The sequence below is a fragment of the Thunnus maccoyii genome, chromosome 14 (genome assembly GCF_910596095.1).
Source record: "Thunnus maccoyii chromosome 14, fThuMac1.1, whole genome shotgun sequence".
NCBI classification, from domain to species: Eukaryota; Metazoa; Chordata; class Actinopteri; order Scombriformes; family Scombridae; genus Thunnus; species Thunnus maccoyii.
Genome location: NC_056546.1, coordinates 10383009 through 10407482, shown reverse-complemented (window position 1 = coordinate 10407482; position 24474 = coordinate 10383009). Strand labels below are relative to the sequence as shown.

General features: G+C 41.2%; 1 protein-coding gene across 1 annotated transcript in view; it reads left to right on the top strand.

Annotated features, from left to right (window-relative positions):
• LOC121912092 (AT-rich interactive domain-containing protein 5B-like) overlaps window positions 1-24474 on the top strand; it is a 76537-nt gene extending 52063 nt beyond the window's left edge. The window contains exons 5-10 of the mRNA XM_042434169.1: window positions 3615-3775; window positions 4682-4958; window positions 10426-10478; window positions 11528-11625; window positions 19798-20005; window positions 20216-24474. Coding sequence (XP_042290103.1) covers window positions 3615-3775; window positions 4682-4958; window positions 10426-10478; window positions 11528-11625; window positions 19798-20005; window positions 20216-22237 — 2819 coding nt within the window. The 3' untranslated portion in view covers window positions 22238-24474. The remainder of the gene's footprint in view (window positions 1-3614; window positions 3776-4681; window positions 4959-10425; window positions 10479-11527; window positions 11626-19797; window positions 20006-20215) is intronic.

Sequence of the window (24474 nt, the reverse complement as noted above, 5' to 3'; positions counted from 1 at the left end):
GAATCTGAGGGGGGAGAAATATTAGACAAAGCTGTGTTGTAAAGCTGTTAAGAGCTGAGAGCGTTCGGCTGCATCCAGAGATCAAGTTGTCAGGCTGAGCATCTCGCTGCTGAAGTCATCGTGACTTCCCTGGCTCAGGGGTTGTGCTCCGTGACAAGACATGATGGATTCACACCCCGGGGAATACCCTTTACCTGTCCTGTATATATGTGTGTGTGTGTGTGTGTGTGTGTGTGTGTGTGTGTGTGTGTGTGTGTGTGTGCATGGCCTCACCTCCTTCCAAGAAGCCGTGATCCAGAATGCTGTTCACTACTATTGAGCATTATAAGCAGTGTGTGTCTGTGACTGTTGTGTTTGTAGATGGCGTTCATGTGTGTCTGGATGTGTGTGTGTGTGTGTGTGTGTGTGTGTGCATGTGTTTGTGTGTGTGCATGACCTTACCACCCCCCAAGAAGGCGTGATCCAGAATGCTGTTCACTACTATTGAGCATTACAAGCAGTGCGTGTCTGTGACTGTTGTGTTTGTCGACGGTGTTGGTGCATGTCTGGATATATTTGTGTGTGTGTGTGTGTATGTGTGTGTGTGTGTGTGTGTGTGTGCGCGCCTTCTGGGGTTTGTGAAGGACCAGCGAAGAGTCCTCTGGTCACTTCAAGGCACATCTCTATGTCATGTTAGATAAGCAGAAAGCCACAGACGGAGAAATAAGCAACTCAATGTGAAGTAAAAAGGAACTTGGTAGCTTGGTCAGCAGCCGTTTTTGGTGTATGACTGTAGTGTAGTGTATTTTTGGCATGTTGAGGGAAGTATCATGTATACTTAAATGATCTCCTTCTTTTCTAGTGCAGTGACAAAAAGCACTTAATGCCCACAGAATGGTAAAAATATCACATCTCCCAGGGTGCTGTAAAATCATTATCTTGTGATGTTTGCTTTGTGTTTTACAGACTATAAATGTCTGCGTTTCCATTCTAGAAAATCAATCTGCACAGTCAGTCCACGTTTGATTTCCTTTGTGTTATCCTTATGCAACCCTGCCACAAGCAGTGGAGATCAGCAGTTCTGCAGCACAGAAAGATTGCCTGCACTTGACCTTATGTGCCTGCCTGTGTATGTATACAAAAATACATAAATGCCCCATCTGACCCCAGTTTAACATGTAGCCAGGTTGTCTAACCGCATCCAGGTTATCCATTATCAAATAAGTCAATGAATTTAAACTCGTTCACTGTCGTGTCAACATATGTTATGCAGCAGCAGTTTGCTGTAATTGCACCATTTTCTTACGCAGCAGTGTTTGACCTGATGAAAAATGTAAACAGTCACGCAGGTTATGTAACTCTGTGTAGGGTGTCAGCGGGGTTAGTGATTGGACTAAAAACAGAACCGGACTGAGAGTGTGACCTCGCTCAGACCTATGCGACGTTTGTTTAAACCGATGTCACATGTTGGAAAATAAATCTCCTACATATCAACTCTGCAAGTATTAGTTCATCTTTCACATAATGTTTGTGTTTTATGATAGGAGTGGGGGGGGGGGGGGGGGGGGGGGGGGGCTCGGAGTAGAACTGATGCTCTTTTGCATCGAAAGGAGCCAGCTGAGGTGGTTTGGTCACCTGGTTAGGATACCTCCTGGAGGTGTTCCAGGGAACTGGTAGGAGACCTTGGGGCAGACCCAGAACACACTGGAGGGACTATATATCTCTTCTGGCCTGGGAACGCCTTGGGATCCCCCTGGAGTAGCTGGATGGCGTTGCCAGGGTGAAGGATGTCTGGGTTTCCTTACTCAGTCTGATGCCACAATGACCCGGATAAGCAGCGGAAAATGGATGGATTAATGGATAACTGCATACATGTTTTTTTTTACTGCTCTATTTATGTCAGGCATGTGTGATCAGTTTATTTTTCGTAGGGTTTTATCTTCTTTAGTAGCACATTTATTGTATTTTTTGCTATCTATTTATGGCCTGTGTTTTGTATAATTGCATATCCATCTCAGGATAAGCGTTGCAAATTAGCTCAGGCTATAAATGCTATAATATGTGGCATTAGTCTATTCATTGGATATCCGATGCTTGTGTATCCGTCCCTTGAAAAATAAACATAAGTAAATAACTAAATAAGATGGTTTATGTAATTTCATAGCATTAATGAATAACTGGCAGAGTGAGCCGTAGAATGAGAAAACATTGAAGGAAGAAACACACCCAGTGCTTTCTAAGTAGAGATTACAGTGCTGAAAACTTGTTTTGTCAGTGCCAGAGGGATGACAAATGCATAACAAATGCCCTTGGAATTTTCCCTGTGCGGTTTCTCCCCGGTGCAACGGTTGTGAAAATAACAACATGAAGTGATACGTAGGTTGCTGAGTCGTGATCATTTTAACCTTTTTAATGACTGCCTCTTAGTTTTATTCAGCTCCGGTGTTATTGTAACATTTTCTTGATGGGAATTTGATCTGACAAAAATAATCACAGAGTCCTTTTGGCAGAGAGCAACCTTGGATGTGATTTAATTGTCATTGCAGATGGAAAGAAAGAATGTTGACGCTGTGAAATACGTGACTGAACTTGGATCATTTGAAGTTTCTCTCTTTTTCTTTCTCTCTCTCTCTGTCTCTCTCTCTCTGTCTCTCCTTTGAGCTTATCTCTGTTTGTGTTGCTGCGTGGAGGCAAGGCACTCTGCCAAGAAGTTACATTACAGTCGCGGGTTGACATAAACGTGGGTGTACAAAGGACTTGGAGGGCTTAAATACTTTATTGTGTGTGTAATGTGAACTGAGCAATTATATCTGCCAGCCTTTCAAACAAAGAGCTCCTATCAGGCAGGTTCATGTGTTTTTAATTAACAGTGTTCAGCTTTAAGACATGAGCAGGCTAACCAGTGGGAAACCAAAAATAGAGATGATGATCAGTACATCTGAGGTGCTATAGTATAATGTAATTCTTTATCATGCGGATGCTGATGGTGAGATGACAACAGTGGCAGTTGCACCGTGAAAACCGTGAGAAAACAGTCATGAGCTCTGAGTTTTTATAGCATCTGTATCAAATACTTCCCTTAGCAGAAACTGTTGTTTAAATTTTCCTCCATTTTGTGGCTTTTTGGGTTAACCAGCATATGTCATTAACAGTAGTATACTAAACGCTTGACTGTTACAATGCCCTTATCTAGAATATTAAAACTACATCTGTCTGAATTTGAATGTAGTTCCTCTTTAAGGCTCAGAGGGAACTTGAGGATGGTGTTTACTAGCACATTGGAGCAATTTGGCAGTCAGTTACCCCATTCAGCACCATGTTGCACTAATCCAGTTTAAAAATAATTAGCTACAGGCTAGCAGGCCTGTGAAATTCCTTTCCCTGATTGTAAATGTTCCTGTCATAGCCTTTGTCCTCTTCAGCTCAAAGCCAATGTGATCAAAGAGGAAATGTATTTTTGTCTGGAAATGGTATCACACTGCTGGTATTCTTCTTCCTGAAAAACCTCTGAAAGATGAAAAGTTAAATAGCTTTAGACTAAAAATGGCAGCAAATAAGGCAGGTTCTTCCAACCTAAACTGATATTCTCATTGTCACTGTTTTAATCATTTATTTTCTGTCCTCCTTTCGCTCAGCTCCCAACCTGAAGGGGCGACCTCGGAAGAAGAAGCTGTCCATCTCTCAGAGGAGGGACTCCCCGGGTCAGGCTCAGGGTCAAGGGTCATCAGGGTCAAGCCAAGGGTCAACAGCAATGGCTGCACAGGACCCCTGCAGCCCAGAGAGCAAAAGTCCCAAGGTAACACTCAAGTAAATGTTTATCAGAGAAATCAAGTATATTGTGGGTATTATATACTGTATCTTTAAGTTAAATGACATCCGAACTTGTGTCGTCAACCAACAAGATAAAAATGTTTTTTCTTACTTTGTTTTCAAGCTAGTAAATTTAATATATATTGTACACAAGGTCAAACGATTATATTATCTTTTATCTGACTGATTTATTATTTAATAGATAAGTCATAGTAGCATAGTCGTTGAGCAGCACTCTCTTTGTCTGTGGCTCTTTTCCTTCAACCACATAAGAGTCATTTAGACATTTAAAGTACAACGTGATCCCACAGTGAAACAAGTGCTAGTATTCTTGAATAATCACTGAACTACTGCCAAGATAATGTTACTTCAAGAGGAGAATTGAAGGCTACTTTGTGAAATTATCACAGCATGTTGGCAGATTTTTGTCTCGCATTTTATTTAACAAATTGAACATTTTGAGTGATGATTTCCAGTGAATTTTGAAAGATTTTACATCACTGATGCTGCACTTCTGTATTTTTCAGTGCTCCTTTTTATCCAGCGCCTGTCTGACATTGATTGTAATATTCAAAGTGAAGGAAGTATCCACCCTAAAAGCCCTTCCACAGCTGTTATTCCTATGACCTTGGACAGTTAAATCAATATTAGCAATTCTCTCTTGAAGCTAGAGTCAAACTAATCTGTGCCTAATCTGCGATGACAAGAGGAGCTGCTCCATTGATAATCAATGAGAAGCAGCCTCTGTGGCCTGTAAGAATATTTGTTTGTGCTGGAGCCCAAACGTATTTCATCCAAACTGTCTGACATCATTTGAATAACAGTCTGTCAAGGGTTGAATTTTCATCTAAAATTATATCCGCTGACTTTTTTTTACGCTCACTCCTTATAGGTCAAACCCAACTGTAAAGTGGTACCCAACGGAAAAATAACCTCGGCAGCCAAACACAAGGCCAACGGCCTCAGCAAGAAATCCTCCGCTGAGGAGAAGGAGAGAGGAAAGGATAAGGAAAAGGAAAAGGAGGAAAGAAGCGAAGAGGAGAAGAAAGAGGAGGAAACATCAGAGGAGAGCAGAGCGGAGGAGCAGGCTTTCTTAGTGGAGCTCTACAAGTACATGAAAGACAGAGACACGCCCATAGAGAGGATCCCCTTCCTCGGCTTCAAACAGAGTGAGTAGGACAACTTATTCTCTTATTCCTTCATTGGCAATGTTTAAACAATAGAGTGTACTAGTTTCAATAGTCCAATAGTAATATTGTGTTTATATATTTTCCTTGAGTTAGAGATTTGGGTCATAATATCACCAGTGAGGAAGGTTAGAGGGCTGATAGGGAATTAAAAACCCAGTGAGAGACCTCTTTAGGAATAAAACTACTAATACCTATTCAGTGTTTCCATGCAAAGAGAAAAAAAATACTGCCTTGTGCTTGAAGAAAAGAAACAGAAGCATATGTTTCAAATTACAGTTTAGATATCAGAGTGAAACTGCACTGTAAGTCATACCCAAGAGTCAAATAGGCAAGGAAAAACCCCGTGTGGATTTTAATCAGCATCTCTAACCACATGTTGTCAATAGTGCCCCCCTGTTGTGATCAGATGAGAAACCAGGAGCTGCTTTTCAGTCAAGTCAAGGGCAGGTTTTGTCCTAACAATCCACATTATGAGAGCTTTAGGGGGAAGAAATGGAGATGGCAGCCAATTACTGCAGGCACTGTGCCCAAAATCAGTAAATTACACTGCTGTTAAACTGTAAAAAAAAACACATCCAATCTGTAGTAATAATAAACTAAAGGAATAATTGTCTATGTTGAGAAAAATCACATCCAGCGGTTTGTAAAAGACTCTGGAAGCTCCCTGTCAGAGCATATTTTGGCTGGCTTTTATATAAGCAGAGAATATCTTCTCACACTTGTCAGAGGGGTTTCCTGTGAAGGCCAAGAACGTCCTCTAACAGTGTTAAAAGAACATCACATGTATGGGAAACACGTCTGCTAGAGATCAAAGATTTCTAATATAGGTCGGATGCTTAGCTTGCTCTCGATGTGCACGGGACACAAGTGGAGAAACATGCACGTAAACACCATAAAGGGCGTGCTCTGGTCTCCTGAAACTGAAAAAGTGCATTTGTTTTTTTTGTTTGTTTGATCTTGAGGCGAGACACGAGAGAATGTGGGCTGTCATCTCAAACCGTGGTTCTCACATTCACTTCTTTCTCGGTCTTTATATAGAGGATGGAAATCACATTTGCATTCATTTCAAACGAGCCGAGGAAGATTTAGCCGTTCACATCAGAATGTGGCTCAGCAACATCAGCAAATTAACGAGAAGCAGGAGAGGGAGACAGAGATGTGTATTGAATTTAACAGTGACAGTTTATAGCACTGTAAAACTCATTACTCTAAACTATTACATGTAGGTAAGCTGTGGTCGCGTTGACTCTGCTAACCTCACTGTGGTATTTTGACAATCCTGTCATCTTGACTGCCGACATGTTGCTGCTTAAATAGGTCATTGTGGTTGAGGGAGATAGAGAGTGGGAGAGAGTACGAGGTAAAGAGAGACAGAGGGAGAATTACATACCCAACATGCTTTACTTTTAGTTGGCATTTCTCGGTTTGAGCTCAGAATAAAGTCGAGGTCCACGCGCCAACTGTTTAACATACACTACATGCTTTGAATCTCAAAACCAGACACATCATAAGCAAGGCCCTCATTAAATGGTGAAATCATGCTGTTTAAACTTCGTCCTTGGCAGCCAGCACACATCAGCACATGTAAAGAGGAGAGAAAAAAAAAGGAAAACACATCATAATTAATACAACAAACCCTTAGATGTAATCTGGCGCCATTTTCATATTCTTCCCTTTAAAGTCACTACAAATGCATTAAAAGATCAAAGAACCTGCTTTCCTGAAATGGAAATTGAAATTATGTTATTTTAGTTGCATTTGAGTAATAATCTTTTTCTGAAGTCCTCTGGAGTTTAACAAAGCAACAGATGGTTGAATGTTTTACCAGACTTACTCATGCTTTGTTGGCTGCGTAATTTCAGTATCCATTTGATTCACCTTCAAAACATAAAAACCCCCTCTCTGACTCCTAACATGGACTGTTTATGCGTATTCCACCTCATGTACTAGATGTGAATCTTACTGTACCTGAACAATGTTTTTTAAGACTGCAATTACGGGTCTTTATAGCCACGCGGAGAGATGTGAACCTCTAAATTTCAATCTGCCTTCACCTCACATGGCTCATAACATATTTTAAACCCAGTAATATTTATTTTGTTGTAGTTTAACACAGTGTCCACTTGTTTGCCTGCCTCACACTCATGTTGCATTTATATTCCTCTCCAGGGGTTGTATGCATTAAACATCTCGGAGCAGAGGTGCTGATCTGAGACCAATTGGCCTCTTAAGTCTGTAATAATCACATATACATACATATTTTACACTGACTCTCTAACGTTCAGAGTAACTTGTTGAGCTGTGTGGTGATAGAATAGTTTCAGGGCTGCAGCTAATGATTATTTTCATTACTGGTTAATTTTCTGATTATTTTGGTCTTTTAAATACCAACAAACAGTGATTAATGTCCATCCATCGACATATTCACATTTCTTGTTTTGTCAAGTGCTGCAACGGTTAGTCAATTACTCAATCAAAAGAAAATTAATCAGCAACTATTTTGATAATCAATAAATCGTTTCAGTCATTTTTCAAGCAAAAACGCCAACTATGCTTTATTCCAGCTTCGCAAATGTGTGTTTTCTTTGTCATATGTGATAATAAACACGTTAGTCAGACTAAACAAGCAGATTAAAGGCATCACAGTATGCTCTAAGAAATTATGAATGCAGTTTTTTTCACTATATTTCTGTTAAAATATTGACTAAACCCATCGACTAAACCATTATTTGATCAAATTATTGGTTGATTAATCAATAATGAAAGTAATTATTAGCTGCAGCCCTAGTTTGGTCTGACTACTATCACAGAAAACAAAAAAACAGCAAATATTCCCCTTTGAGAAGCAGGAACCAGAGAATCTTTGTCATTTCTGCTTGTAAGCTAATTTATTGTTGCTGGTTAGTTTTCTGCCAATTGATTAATCGATTAATCGACTGATTGTTTCAGCTCTAACACATTTTTCTTCTTTATTTTTATATCTACTGTATCCGATGCCTCAAGATGGGTTTATTCACCTGTCCTCGGCAAGCTATTTCAAAAAGGTTATGGAAAATTTGGCTCTGAATTACTGAATTATAATCCATTCATAGAGGCTGAATGCACTCTGGCACCTGAATCACAGGAAGTGGCTGTTACTTTTGCAGAACAGAAGAGTCGGAGAGGAAAACTCAGGTTGCACTTTATTCATGCAAGTTGCTATTCTTCTATTTTTTTTATCACTTGGTTAATATTGACTTTGCTCTACAGCTGCTGCCATTGAAAGTTGTTTTGGCACAGTAGAGGTGCTGAAAGAAATGAGAGATAGATTGGATTGAGCAGTTGAGGAGGAATAAAACAGGAGTAGTAGTGGCTACGTTGTATTTTCTGAATGCCTTTGATTTGCAAGATTAACTGGTAACTGTGTTTCTGTGTGTGTGTGTATGTGTGACTATTACAGACACATGTGTGCCTCAGTGCTTGGGCATCAGCATGTGATTGTGAACATCAGTTCCAATTTGTCTCCTTCTTTCAGCCTTGTTGTCTAATTGCCATGCCATCGGTGTGTCATTGAGGCTGCATTGTGTTCCTGTTTTGTCATCCTTATCTCAGTGATAATTGCCCCTGCCAAATAGAGGGGAATTAAGAAAAGAAATTGCTAATGACAAGACATCTAAGAAAAGACATGTTCTCTCATTTCCTTTATCTGTTCTGTTCCCTCCCAGTCCCGTGTGCTATTGTGGTAATTACAGTCGATGCATAACAAGCTAGTTAAATAGACCATCTTTCTGTTTCTACAGTCAGAAAGCACAATACGCCGTAGTGCTCAGTTCAAACAGAAAAACCTACCCAGCTCCCTTTGTTATTCCACCCGTGCATTGACAACGGTCGCAGAGAGGAGGGAAGGAAAAAATCAATGCTGTCAAATGCGGAGATAGGAAAATGTCATTTTGACAAATGCAAGGCTTTGTGTACGCACAGATTGAATTTTGATGGATTTCTCCCCAGGCGAGGCCTCCTTTTCTTATTTATAGGCCGTCATATAAAAATGTTAAACAATGATGTTACAGAAAGCAAATACAAATGTCACTGGCACAAAAAGTCTCCCAATGAACTAGTGGTTCATTGTTTGTGGGAAATATTTTCCTTCAAAGACAGCCATTTGAAGCCTTTCTGAAGGCTTACATGGCTATTTTTAGGAAAATATTACACAAGACTTGTATTTTGATATGGCCTGTCATGGGTTATTTGCATGGGGAAATCAATGCAAATTCATTTGCATTGAGTTCAAACAGAAGTTTGAGCATATTGCCAAGCGTTTGATGCTTGTAATGGTTTTCATTCATACCTGGAGGCTGCAGCTGAGGGTTAACAAATCTCTTTGTCAGGATGAAGCATACGCTGTATTTTATCACATAGCGGTGATCGTACAAGTACTCAATATTCATTTGCATCCTCTCTGCAGAAGTGCTGCATTGCTTTGTGTGAAAATGATAAAAAGCTGTTTTCATTCTGCCAGTCCAGGAATATGTAATTACTATATTCCTTTGACATGCTCCAATAAAAAAAGATTGCGTTTACATCTATCTATTTATCTGTCTGTCTCTGCTCTCTAAGTAGCTAAATACATTTAGTCAAGTTTTGTACTGTAAGTATTTAAGGATGATATCAAGTACTTTATACTTCTACTTAACGACATTTCAAAGGAAATATTGTACTTTTTATTCCATTACATTTATTTCAATATCATAGCTACACCACTGACATATCAAATCACTGACACTGTGCAGTTTGGGTTTTGTTTACTTTGCACATAGCACAATAACATAATATCACGCTATCACTAGTGCTTTGCTGCAGTTTGTGTTATCTGATTAGATACTAAATTGCAAGTGGTTGTACTGATGCTTACTGCGTGCAATGACAATAATGTTTAATCTAATCTAACTTAATTTCATACTGTTGCTATAGTTACTAGCAACAGTATTGTATCTAGTAACAGTAGTTACAAGGTACAAAATATATCATCGACTAATAAAATATGGTCGATTGTTATAGATTAAACTACTAAACCGTGCACATAATTTGTAAAATTAACTCCAGAATAACAAGTCACAACACTTAAATGCTCCTTACATGTCGATGCGTCAGTAATAATAACTTAATAATATTATATGTAATAATAATAATGCTCTGAAAGATATTTAAGTACATTTTGCTGATAATACTTTCTGTACTTTAACTCAAGTAAATTTGAAATGCAGGACTTTTACTTGTAATTTTTTACTTGAGAATATTTTAACAGTGTAATATTGCTGCTTTTACTTAAAAACAGGGTCTTAATGCTTCTTCCAGCACTGTATCTCTTTCTCTCTCTGGTGTAATGACTGTATATGACGTGATGTGTTTCAGCTCAGGTCCTTTCCCAGAGTCCCTGACTGCCTTGTTTGTCTTCTGTCTCCTACAGTCAACCTTTGGACTATGTTTCAAGCTGCTCAGAAACTCGGAGGATATGAGTTGGTAAGTATTCACATATGTGGCAATATATTCCTTCTCTTTCGTCAATGCCCCCCCACCCCCCCACCCCTCTCTCTCTCTTTCTGCTTTCCTCCTCCCTCCTGATGTCTACCCTCCTCTCCTCTCTTTTTTCTCTATCATCTCTCCTTTTCTCATTCTCCTTCTTAACAACCTCCCTTCATTCTTCCGTCTTTTCTTTCCCTGCCCTCCCTTTGCCCCTTGAGGTCAGTCACTATTTTCCCAAGAAGAAAGTCTTGCTCAGAGCCACATTTAGCAAAAATGATGCCGTTGTTTCAAAACCCCCTCGCAGTGGAAAACACATGTTCCTCTGCACTGCACTTGTCAGAAGGAAATTGGTCAAATCGCTCATTTTTTCCCATGTTGGAGATGAAGTGAAATGCACGAATATATACCCACAATTGTGCACATGAGTCAGAAATGTGTGTGTATATGAGGCACGGGCACTGAACTTGGCAGCCTTACCTGCCGTTTGCTCACTCGCTATTCATGTGCGACATGTTTCCAAAGTGAAGTCAATGTTTGATGTTAAGTCGTCAAACGTATTGCTCATGCTTGTTTCTTCATTAGCTAGCTGGTATAATGTCATCCAAACAGACAGCCAGACCAGGCCATAAACAGGATACAGCTCATATAATTGGGGCTCATATCCTTTTAAAACCCTCATATCTGCAGCTGATTATCTCACGTTTCATGCTGAGGCTTTGTTAGCTCTGTGGAAGCCTGAAGTCTTGTGTTCTGTGTTGTAGCCCGTCATCTGTTATGGGATAAGAGGTTAAAGAAGGAACAAGTGACTGCATGATGTTAACAGAGCTTATTATGTTAGAGAATTGAGTGTTGAGGATTCAATAACTGGAACATCATGAGTCAGTAACTCCCCAAGACCTCAAAATGATGTCAGCCACTTATGTTTTTCTCTTTGTTTTTTTATTCTTTCTTCCTTTCATATTTTTCCAATTTTCCTCGCTTTACATTCATCATTTTTCTTTTTCTCTTTGTCTTATCGCTCTTTTTCCGCTCATCCATTCCTACAGATCACAGTTCGTAGACAGTGGAAGCATGTGTATGATGAATTGGGCGGGAACCCCAGCAGCACAAGCGCCGCCACGTGTACACGGAGACACTACGAGAGGTGAGTTATTATGTCCGGCAGTTATATATGGCACATTATTGCCATGCATGCACACATGAAACAGTTTGCATTGCCTGTACTGAGTAAACCTCCTGCTTAGCTGTACCAAGTATGATTTTATAGCACTTTATTCATAAAATCAGGACACTACAAGACACATATTGACCTTAACCAGAGGAAGTGAATGCTCTTACACATACATGAAAAATAGTTCTTGCAACAGTGGGATAGTTTGCAAATTATTCCTCACTGACTCTCACTGTTATGGCATGCAGTTCTAACAGTATTAAGAAATGCATTCCTTATGGACCTAAATCAATTCATGATGAGATGAGATCCAGTTATTTTCTTAGGATTAATTGATTCGTTGCATGGCACTATGGAACCAATTATGCTGTAAACTCCACCCATGCTCCTCTACAAGCAGGCTAAAGAGGATTTAAAAGCTCAGAAATAACAGCCAAGTTTTGAATTATTAACTGACCTACATGGATACACATGTATATACAGTAACTACCCTTTCCCCTTTATATGTACTGCAAGCACACAGAGTTGCAGGATAAAAATGAAAACACCAGTTTAATGTATTCATCTAATCATTCAGTCAGATACTGCAGCATTTTGAACTTCCACATTATAATCACTCGGATGGTAACAAAATTAAAGCAAGCATATGGATATGATCCTGAGGGAGCTGTGAGGGTATTATACAGGGCTGCTTGCACACTCACACGCACACACATACATACAAACAAGCACACACGCCCACTTTCCCAAGGTTAAACAAATGCCAAATACGATCTTCCCAACAAGAGATAACCAGTCGCTCATGAAGCAGGTCATTCCTCCGGGCCGGCGACCCTCTCCACATCCCTCCGGCTGCTGCTGGTTCATGCATCAACACAGCTCAGGCACATACACACCTGTCAGTAATACAGCAGTATGCCAGCAGCACCATACGAGGGAGCCGGGCAGCTTCATATTGTGTCAAGATAGCATGCTGTAAGCGAATTTTCAAGCACAGGCAGTGGCGGCCAGAGTGGTTTTCCAGGAAATTTGTGAAACCATACGTATGAGAGTGTATTATTCAGCGTGTTGCATTTGTACACAAGCTGACAATTTGCCTCTAAATGTTCAGCTGAGGGCGCTTTCAGTGTTTGATCTGCTTTCCTGTGTTCCTCCTCACTGCCTGAAAGAGGGATATGGTTTAAAAGAGGAGCTGCTGCAGAGTGTCTGGCCTTATTTATACTAATAATAGATATGACTTTCAACACCTGGCTCCGGAGATGATGCTGGCCAAACATCAGTTTATTGCAAAAGTCAGAATCTGTCTTTGATCCTTGTGTTGTGTTGCTTTTTTTTTTAAATCTAGTTTTGAAATCATTATGATGAGTCTTTGCCTGGAAATGACTTATGAGAAACCATGTTGTTCATCACGTTATAGGGTGTAAATAGGGTCATAGGGAGGCAGGCAGGTTTGGCGAAACTGTGGGAAGCGCTGAGGTGTGACTACTGCTGTGCTGGCCTTTCCCTCTCCAGCCACCGAGAAGCAGCTGAGAGAAAATAATGCTGAATCAATACAAAGCAATAATATCCACACACTGCAGTGAATATCAGGCTGACAGAGAGAGAAGGTGTAAGAGGGAGGGTTTGGGGGGTGATAAGGCGTGTGTGTGTGTGTGTGTGTGTGTGTGTGTGTGTTTGAGAGAGAGAGAGAGAGAGAGAGAAAGAGATCAGCTGAAGCTGAGCAAGTTTCCATTCAGGGGAATAATTTTAGCTGAGCCTTGGTGTTTGGGCTGCTTGGAGGGCAATTAGCTTCATTGTATTAACTCAGCAAACACGGCCATTCTCTCCGCATGATGAATGAGGCTGTTTGTGGGCTCACTGAAGTGTGTGTTTGTTCCCTAGAGGCGTCTTTGTTTCCACCTTTAATCATTAGTCAATGTGCTACAGAAATATAATTCACAGGGAAGAATGTACAGTGTACAAACTGGAACAACACTTATGTTTTCCACCTCTCTCAGAAGGATCACTTCGGATTTGTCTCAGCGGGCCAAAGTAGAGTAGAGCAGGAAATAAAAAGTCTCGAGCTAGTAGGAAGAAAGGAAATAATATTTCAAGATATAATTGCTTTAAATTAAGTGGATATTCTTGCTGTTATTTGGGTTAAAGACTGTGAGTATCCACAAGCATTCAGCTCTCATTTTAAATTATACACATTATCCCTTTACAGTCCTAATGGTAAAATCATATGAAATGGTTTCCTAGGAGATGTTATTGTGAAAGATGGAGCCAGGGGCATAATCACTATATTTATGCTGTCCAGGAGCAGGCGGTAATCGCTGGTAGTAATGGAGTTACATAGCTGGAATTGAACAGGAGATAACCTCAGCTAATTGTCATTTTCAAAGTTACTGTTTTTTAGTCGCGGAGCGCCATTCATTAGTACGCAGGGAAAAATCAATGTAGAAATGTCCAAGCCAAGGTCTGCCGCCGCAGCTACGGGGGAAGCTTTAATGATATTTATTTAAACCGTTTCCCGAGATTAGCTGTCAGGGCCCAGCGCTCTGAATTAAAAATGAGGTCATGAAAAAGATGGCATCAATAACCTTGAAATAGACTGCCTTTTGCTTCAGTGCTGTGCCATTTTCTCTGTGCTCCCCCCCCCCCCACCCCCCACCCCACCCTCTCTCTCTCTCTCTCTCTCTCTCTCTCTCTCTCTCTCTCTCTCTACCTCTCTCTCTCTCTCCCACTCCCTGCCTTGCACTTCATGCTGTTTCTTTCATTATACAGGTCAGCGCCTTTTAACAGCTCCTACATATTTAATCTTCCTGGTTTCCTACGTGATCTCTTGTTGCAGAAACATCACATTTCACTATCTCTGTTCATTTCTGCCTGTTACAGATTTTTAATACCTCACCATGCCTTGGCACTCTAATGTAATTGCACAACGGGGTTGGTATTGGGGAGGGAAGGGGTTGTGGAGGGGGGGTGGGGTGGGGGGGTATCCATGGCAACAGAGAAGCAATTTAGAATAATTTGCTATTTAAAAACTCTGAGGTTTTGGGCAATAGCAGAAAACGCAGATGAGGAGCTTTGGATTAAATCATCTTAAAATCATCATCATCTTAAAAGAATTAGATGTTTGCCAGATGTACTGTACATAGAGTCTGAGGCCTGTGAAATATTCTCTGGCTCAGATCATGCAGATATGTATTTCTTTTACGACAGATGCACGCCTGTTCCAATTTTAGTCGACTAGATGTTTTATTGATTCAGCCTTTATTCATTCCTCGTGGTATCGATGTTCCTCTGCATTCACTAAAGCTGCTCTCCAGATATAAAAATACATTTGTTCCTCATAATTATGAGGAAACCTTGAGCCAGTGCTCACACTGAGAATTGTAATAGAATGGAGTTCAGATTTGGGGGAAGAGAAAAGGGGACAGGAGATTGTGTTCTTTTAATTTTATTCTGCTAGACGCTCAGTATCGTGCACTAGTCAGCATCTCTCTGCATTGTCCTTGCTGTATTGCAGATACATCAAATGTGGCGCATTACACTTTAGCTTGCCTTGTCTAATACCGTAGTTCAAACACAGGTTTCAATTATTCTGGTCTCTTGTTCTAAAGTAGAGTGTGTTATTTTATTACAATGAGAGGTGGGAGAGAGGGAATATCACCTTCATGTCCTCCCTGCTTTTTGTTCCCATACTGAGCGAAACAGGGAGGGCAAGAAAGACAAAAACAGTGACATATTTTAATGAACAAGCAAAAATGATTCAATAGAAAGAAACAAAGTAGAAGAGAGAGATGGCAAAGAGAGAACTTGCAACTTGAGAACATGGTTGCATATTGTCTGTCAGCATTCCTCAACACTAAAAAAAGGTCTCAACAACATATTGTCTGCATCAAAAAGAAAGGCCAAGTACTTTGTATATCCACGACTCTACTACTGCATCTGGATTTCAGCTTCAGTGGGAATGCAGCCAAAGAGCTGCATGTTCTTTACACTAAAATAGCAGGCAGCTATTTTAACCTCTGAGAGCTTGATGGTTTCCCCAAGACAGAATGCTTCATTGAGCATCCAGTGATAAAACCTCTCTTTTTTTTTTTTTTGCAGTGATCTAACAAATCACAATATTGGGTGATTTCTTTATGCGTGGAATTTAATCAAAGGGTCCAAGGTTTCTTTCCCCAGTGGCAATGAGAAATCACAAATTATGGCACTGACGTGTGACAGGCAATCGACTGTATGAGAATCTATTCAAGTCTACTGAGATTAATAAGTAGTTCAGTGTAGCAAATTAAATTAATGACATTCTTGCAGAGATTTCAGTCCACTGTAGGGCAGCAAGAGGGAACATATGCTGTATATTTTTGGGTATTAATACTTGAGTGACTGAAAGACTTGAGAGGTTCTTCATGCAGAAAAGTACACATTTATACATATATTGTCCACACAGTTAGAACTTGGCTCACACCTGCTACTGCGAACATTTACTGTGAGTTGCAGCAGCAGCATCTAATGAGAGCAAACCCCGGGGGAACTGTAGAGGTCATTTTAAATCTGGTATTTTCAGACTTGACAAAGGACTTTAAGTTTTTCATACATTCCTGCCCTGCCCTCCTGTTTTAACTGCATGAATGAGGGTCACCTCAAGTGGTTTGGCTTTGAGACAAAAGAGGGGCTTTGAGACATGAATCCAAAGCAGAGGGACCAGCTACAATGTCTGTTTATCCCTCTGCTGGCATCTCGTCTCTCTCTTTCTCCGCAGCAGTTATTGTTTCCTTAATGCCGTGATGATGCTTAATCGTTGCATTTAGATTCGATAAAGATTTGATTTTATCTTCTTTTATTCCCTTTTTCCTCACAAGGCTTGTAAAAGTAAGTCATTTTCTTTCCTCCACATATTTCCACAGCCTCCGGGGCTTGTCCACCAGCTCTTTAAATAGTTTCTTTTCCTTTTTTTTTTTTTTTTTTAACACATGAAGCAGCTCTTGTGATCTTAACACAACACCAACTAAAATTAATTTCAGCACGGATGGGAGGGAAATTGTTGAAATGGAACAGCCCGCAGGTTTTTTCCCACTTATTTGGTGACTTAGGCATTTCTTGGATTTTAACACACTGCTTGTTCCTGTAACACAAAACTCAGATGAGAGCAGCACATTGCTGGTAAAGTCACCTTGTTTTTGCCAAGTTGTCTTTTTTGAGGGGGAGGTGCTTTGTGTGCTATCCATTAATCCAAAAGCAGAGACATGCTTAGTTGACAGTTGTGGTTTGATCAATGACATTGTTATTGATGTCACTGATTCTAAGAAAGATAAGTCAGATATGCGTGATATATATACAAATATCCTCTTAGCTAAATTACACTTAGCACATGAGAACATGATCTTTCTACATCTATTCAACGTTTATTCTCTTCACTGCATATTTTAGTTGCTTGTTATCAACATGGAAAACGGCTGCTTAAACAAAAGCCGGGTGATAAATTGGCATGAGAGGAAGTTAAGTATTTATTGACCTCATAAAAATGTTGCCTCTCCTGCCTTAATGAAATTCTTTCCTGGAATCTCTCAGTGCAGCAGACGCCCCCAAGTGGCTCAAATTATTAACTACACCTGGCTTTCTCTCAACAAATGCAGCGGCTGCCAAGCACAGCCCTTCTTCGCCTTCCTTGGAGGAAATTGCCACTTATATAAGTGGTATTGTATTATGATTGCTATACTACATGATCGTGACTAAGTTATATATACACTGCTTGAAATGACTCCAATCTTTAACAATGAGGGCTTTGTTGTAATTTTACATTTCTTTTTCTTTCTTTTTTTTTTTTACTATAGACTTAAGAATGGAAAAAGAAGCGAATGCCATCTAGCTTGAATTTTCTTTGCTTAGTCAGCCATTTATGGGAATTAACATAAAACTGTAAAAGGTGTATGTATTGAAATGAAAGTATAAAAGACGTACCATCTAATAGGTTACAGTTTCGGTAAGTCGTCTTATATTTATTAAGCATAACAAAGCAAATAATTCTGACAATGTGGGGAACTTCCTGAGGCTGATTTTTTGGTTTCCTGGCCAAAACAGCATCTTAGCCTCTCCATTTGGAACTATTTAAGGCTCCAGTAATTTTCCCGGGCTCAGCTCTTACATTATCTGGCTCTGCGACACCCCACCCCCCTCCCCATATTGACATTCCATAAAGTTGACCCGGGCCATGGCAGCCATCTCTTTCCCACAGATCATAGTGATAGTCAACAGTGCACCCTGGTATACTGTATAAATGCCATTTTTCTGCCCCTTTGATCACTGATAGGAGAGCTGGACATTTGCACATGTTGAATACACATTTCCCAGCCTGAAGAAATCAATTCCACACTTGTATAACATTTAGTCTACCTTCCTTTTTCTGTGCAATAAATATTGAGAGATCCTAAACACAGAAAATCTGAGAACCGCTTACCTATTTGTAATAAATTCCACTGCTGCTGCTATTTTAAAGTTGAATGTTTTTCCTGTTTTCTAAGAAATTCTTCTTTCATTCAGAATCAGCTTTGCTCCTCATTAACATGTGATTATCCCCTCTTTTGCTCTCTCCTTCTGTTTCTTTTTCCTCTTTCTCTCTTTCCCTCCCCCCTCCTCCTCCCCTCTTCTCTTTCACAACCCCTTTGCTCTCCTTCTTTCCAATAAGTCACATTTAATAGTACATTTCCTTTCTTGGCCTGGGGCCTGGTGCCAGACCAGCTGTATGAAATGTAGTTTCACCGCTTTCCCTGCCAGCACTTTTGTTCAGAGGAAAAATAACAAAAAATCCCACAGAGCCTCTTGAACTCTCTGAGGCTTTTTTTTTCTTCCTTTTGAAGAGGAGGCGAAACAGCTCTTGATTCATTGTTTGTTTTACCGCCATGTCCCTTAAAAGGAATAGTGCAACCGTCTCTTGTCGTTACACGAGAAGACCTTATTTTTTCTCATGACTGAGAAAGTCATGTTTCTGTCTGGCTTTTATGGATTGTTATTGTAAAAACCCTGACAGAGGAGCTGGAGAGATTTTCAGAGGAGCTTATTGAAGTTAGGAATGTTGTAGTTTTTCAGTTGTCTTGGTTTCCTCTTCCACAACGTTTTCTTGTTTCTGGTCTAATGCCAATTTCCATTTTCTTTTCTGAGCAATAAAAGTCTAAAAGTTTCCCTCGCTGGTTTCTTCATGTCATTATTTTACACATGGGTATTGTTATGTTATCCAGATCTTAATGTTCCCATTAGTTATGACATCAGATACGGAAAATTGACTTGGCAAGCATTCAGAAGAGAAATAACAGAAGTCAAAAATAGTCAAATGTTTTTTCAATAGTATGTTCCTTGTCACTTCGCATGGACTTAATTAAGTTAGAACATACGCAGCTATTCTGCATTTAATCACGTAAACTGGACAGTGTGTTAAAAACAGGAGCGTACTGTTACCAGCTGATATTTTATTACTTGCTTTAAGGGCTTCTGTGATGAATCACATTTGTATATTAAATAGGATATTATATGCCATGAGGTCCCTTAAACCAGTTTGATTTTAATTCATCCAAGCATTTCCCTCCTTTTCATTCCCACAGCCACAAACACAACACATGCATACATACTCGAGCATACACTATATTCTTCTCTCAAGGTTAAACTAATACCAAATGTGATCTGTCTCAGTAGGAGATAACCGGTTATTCACATTCTCACACACACACACAAACACACACACTCTCTTACACACACACACGCACACACACTCTGGCATCCTCCTGAACCTGGATTTCCCCTAACCTAGTTAATTACAATAGGATTGTTAATGCTTGCCAGGTATTAAAACAAGGGGGGGTTTAAAGCAGCATATTTGATACACTGCATGCCTCTGGCAAAGCTGGAGCTCATTCTGTTTTTGGTATTACCAAACAAAATACTTGTGTGGTTTATTGTGTGTTATTCATTTGTTTGAATACTAAAAAGGCTTATCTACCCCGGCTTTTAGTGTTCAAACACAAAGTTTTTTTTAATCAAAAACTGTTATATATTTTCTCAACAAACCAAAACATAGATTTGTAATTGAGCTTTACAAGCATGACATGACATAACATGATCACACCACAAACTCATCTGCGTTCCTTTGCCTGCATTCCTCCTCAGGCTCCTCCTTCCATATGAGAGGCACATTAAAGGCGAGCAGGACAAACCCCTCCCCTTGGCCAAACCCAGGAAGGAGGGCGTCCAGGAGAAGACGTCAGGGGCCAAATCCAAAGGAGTGGGGGCCAAGAAATTGAAAATCCCCAACAATCCCAAGCAGGGGAACAGAAGGGACCGAGGGGAGACAGTGAAAGGCCAAGAACAATCACAGGTCAGTCACAGACCTCTGCAGCCTCATCAGGATTCCTTCCCGCTCTAATTCAATTTAATTTCAATCTCCCTTTGCTTTCCCATCATTTCTTCACACGTTGTCTTGAATTTCTGTTGTCTTTCAAATAGCAGAATAATAAGTAAAATCGGAGTGTCTTATTTCTTTTACTTTGAGAAACAACTGTAATAACTATCATTTCTCTGCATCTAGGACTCCAAGGAGAAAGAGGAGAATCATGAGCTCTCCGCAGCCATAAAGCATGAGGCGTCTCTAAGAGATGAACCGATTGTAATAGAGGAGGAAGAGTTACATCTTACCCTGAAGAAAGAGGAGTCCTTGGCAGTGGAGCAGCCATCTTCACTCTGCCCCAAAGAGCCAGACTGCAGGACCCCACATGCTGGTCTACCCCTCCACACAGGGGCCGGTCCCCAGCCTGAATGGAGGCAGATCAGCGAAGCCCTCCAAGCAAAACTTACACATGAACAGCAAACTGAAGGGCATTTCATTCCTAAAAACGCCTACCTGCCTCACCGTTGGGATCACAATAAACCTGCTGGACATGTTGCCCTACCTGAGCCCACCTCCAGGGTCAAAGACTCCACAGACAGTCATGGTGGGAGAGTGGGGAAGGTGTTACCTATGTGTAAACAGGCAGACAGACAGGCTGTAGACTTGAGCACAGATTCCCTCTCAGAGAAAGAAGACTTTGGGGTCATTAAGAAGGAGTCTATCCAAGGCCCTGCACAGACGGCTGCCTACTGCAAAGCCAGTCAAGGGGTCATGTCTCCTTTGGCCAAAAAGAAGCTCCTCTCCCAAGTGTGTGAGTCCAACCCTTTCTCCTTTACTTCTCCTTCTCTCCAGCCCCCACATCCCACAGTTGCTCCCTCTCTTCCTGCCACATCAGGGGCTGAAAGAGAGAAGAAGAGAAAGGGTGAGGAGGAAGTGGCGGGGCAAAGGCACGGGTGCGTGTCAGACAACATCCCGGAGGTAGCTCCAATATTCAGGCCATCAGTCATCCAGCATGCCCAGAGCAGCAAGCCTCACCAACAAGCCACCAGTGGCCCGTCGGAGAGGAGCGCTGCAGGGGAGATTTCAGAGACTTTCAGCTGCCGAACGAGCCACCACCTCCAGCCTCAAGTCAATCCACCATGGCAGCCCTATCTCCCCCGAACGCATACCCAGGAAGGTGGGGAGAACGCTGGGGAGAAGCTACTCCAGGGCCCAGCCGCTCAGACTCGGAGCTATGCAGGTGACTGCTACTCCTCCCCTCACCTCCACAGTCTGTACAGGCAAACTGAGAACTGCCTGAGCCAGGAGAGGATGGCTGGCTTCCCCAACGGAGAGCAGAGAGAGCACTACACCAGGGACCGTGAAGGCAGCCAGGGCTTTGTTTGTAGCAGCCTGGAGCAAGAGGGCTTAGCCTACAGATCTCACTACAGTGACAGGACTCAAACACACAGAGATAGCAGAGAGGCAGAAGATGAGCCCAGAGATTTCACAATTTCTAAACCTCACTCTCAGAGGGTGTCTACCTTCTCCAAGCCCTCCTTCTGCAGTCTCCCATATCCCATCATGCACCAGGGGTTGGATTCACACCCTAAGGCGTGCCGAGTTCCTCCTATGACCATTTCTCCTCCCAAACAGAGCCCAGCAGAATCATCGCAGCCATTTCCCAGCCCCAAAGCTTCGTCGGATGCATCCCTCACCAGCCCCATTCGACCCAGTAAACGGAGCTTACTGGAACCTGACAACGAGGAAGTCCCAGAGAGGAAAGTCCGTGTGGTGACACCGATCCACCCCGCTTGCGCTATCCGACGTAGTGACCCAGAGGAGCTGAAACCAGCCGAGCCGGCCCACGCCGTTCACCTGAACAACCATCTCCCTGAGGGCCACCCAACAACGACCTACCCCCCGCACCATGCCGCACCCCTCTACGCTGGCATGTACCCGCCCGGCAGCCTGGTCTCACCAGGAACACAGGACGGGCTCCAGCAGCATCCAGGTCTGCAGTATCTAAAGAGCCAGTCGGCAGTGTCTCCCCTGGTGCCCCCCTTAGCCTTCCACTCCATGATGCTCCACAGGCAGCTGCTGGCCTCCAGCCCCAGTCCACACCACTTCTACAGGCATCCAGGTGGGGCAGCACTGTACGGGGACCTGTTGCACCACCTGTACCCTCTCTCCACCCTCCCACCACCACAGCTGTCCTCGGTACACCCCAGCACCAGACTGTGAGGGAGAGAGGACGATTTGTTTGTCCCTCTCCCTCTCCATCCTCAGAAACTTTTTCAGCTTCTCTTTGTCTGTCTTTCTGTCTCTCTTGCTCGGGGATTGTGGCTCAGTCGAAAGAAAACACTGATTATAAAACTTAGGCTGATTACAGACTGATAAACTCATCAGTAAGACAGACTGAAAATTCCATTTTCTTTTTTTAAAATTTGTTTATGCATTTGTTTATATACTTTGCACTGTTCTGTATTTTTTATCACCACTTACTGTATCTTTTATGTTGTTGTCGTTGTATCCTTATTTGCACAATGCTGATGTGTATGTGCTCACAAATCAGTTTGCCGCTCTCAGTCACCATGAGTCAGGTTGTTGCTCTGGACATGTGAAAAGTGGAGGGCAACAGAGAAAAGCCATTTGTTTACTGCGTCTGAGGGCTAAACTTTGTTGCTTAAAAACACTACTAGTAACATGACAACGTAAATGAAATTCTTTATATAACTAGAGGTGCGTTCACCATTGCAAACAGCTGTTTAGCGCATTATTACACTTTAGGCAGCCAGTGGTGTTGTATCTGTTTACATGTCTCCATGCTGAAAGCTGTTGCCTGTTTGTGCCACAGTAAATCCACCTGGATTCCTTGGAATAGACATTAACACTCACTGCGGTGCTGCATGACATGAAATTGTTTCATCATGACATTCAGAGGTGCTGTGTATGACAGATGTACTGTAGACTCACTTTCTACTCAGTTCAGGTTTTTACTCATCATTTATTTCACTTCAGATACAACACAAACAGTTGGTGTTCAATCTGTTGACAAATCGCGAATGTTCCTTTTGTTAAGAGTTAATGAAAAGCCGTTTTAATTTTTACTTTCTGAATTGAAAGTAAATTGACCCCCAAACCCCCGTGTGACGAGTAGACTGTAGCAGCTTGTTTTTTTGTCTGTAGGACCAGCATAATGAAGCAGCCGTCTGCTGTGGAATGCTCACCACAAGAAATCAGCATTTCATCTTTTTGTTCTTGACTTGAAAAGCTCTTGTTTTGGTGAACAGACTCTTTTATTCAACCCGCTGAAAAGACTCACTGTATGATTTAATAGGAATGTTGTCACTTAGGATATTATTGCTTTGCAAATATCTGTGCCTTTTGCAGTCTTGGATTAGAGTTAGCACTACAGTTATTAAGGTTTATCTTCTGTAGCAGGGTAGGAATATCAATATTATTGTCACTCTTGTCTCAAATGCAGCGCACAGACACTCATACAAAAACCATATGGCACAGACACCAGACTTGATTGGTAAGGCACTAAATTTAAAGTTTTTAAACAGTTATGCTTTAACCTAATGATTAGTATTTGTGCTTTAATAAATTTATTTACTTAGCTTAACTGTGTCAGGCAGTCAATTATAGAAAAACCTGAGAAGATTTACAGGTAGTTGATATTGACACAGGTCTGGTGTCTCATCTGCAGGGCATGTGTGCTGTATGTGTTTTCTAACAGTGATGAAAAGGTACCAGACTCCATAAAGTATGCCTACCATGCTCCGTAGCCTGAGGTGGAAAGACAACACCTGCTCTGGCTTTTACAACCACTATAATCAAGCAATCCAGGATAGTCGAAATACACAGTAAACATGTCTGGTGTTTCAAAAGAAGAAGAAGAAGAAGAAGAAAAAAAAAAAGCTGTAAACGTCGATGTGTAAAGTTTTACTGAATACTTAGATAAAGACATTCATTTCTTATTAAGTACTGTACATTGCTGTGTGTAGGTTAAACTGGCATTAGTGCTGGCCTCCTGTACAGAACATTCATACGGGATCAATTTCATGGCAAACCCTCTCTCTTGTCTTATTTTCTGTGTAAATAGCACTTGTAGATAGTACCGCGTGGTTGTTATCCATATAAACTGTTATAATCTGTAAATAGTATAAAAAACAGTATAAAGTCGGTTACACAATCTAGCTGTGTCCTTGTTTGCTCTGTTTCAAGGTCACCGTGATCATATTAGATCTAAACAAACACTACACTAAGAATTAGGATACTCTTTTTTTATTTGTTGTCGTTTCACTTTTTTTTTTTTTTTTTTTTTCACGTTGTTTCCATTAATGTGCATCCTGAAAGTGTTTTTGATACAGTAGCCATCTGTTTACCAATCATCCAGCTGGCAAGCAAGACAAAAAATAAAGACATTTTGTATGATATGACCTCCTGTATATTTAATTAAAATATTTTACTATCTA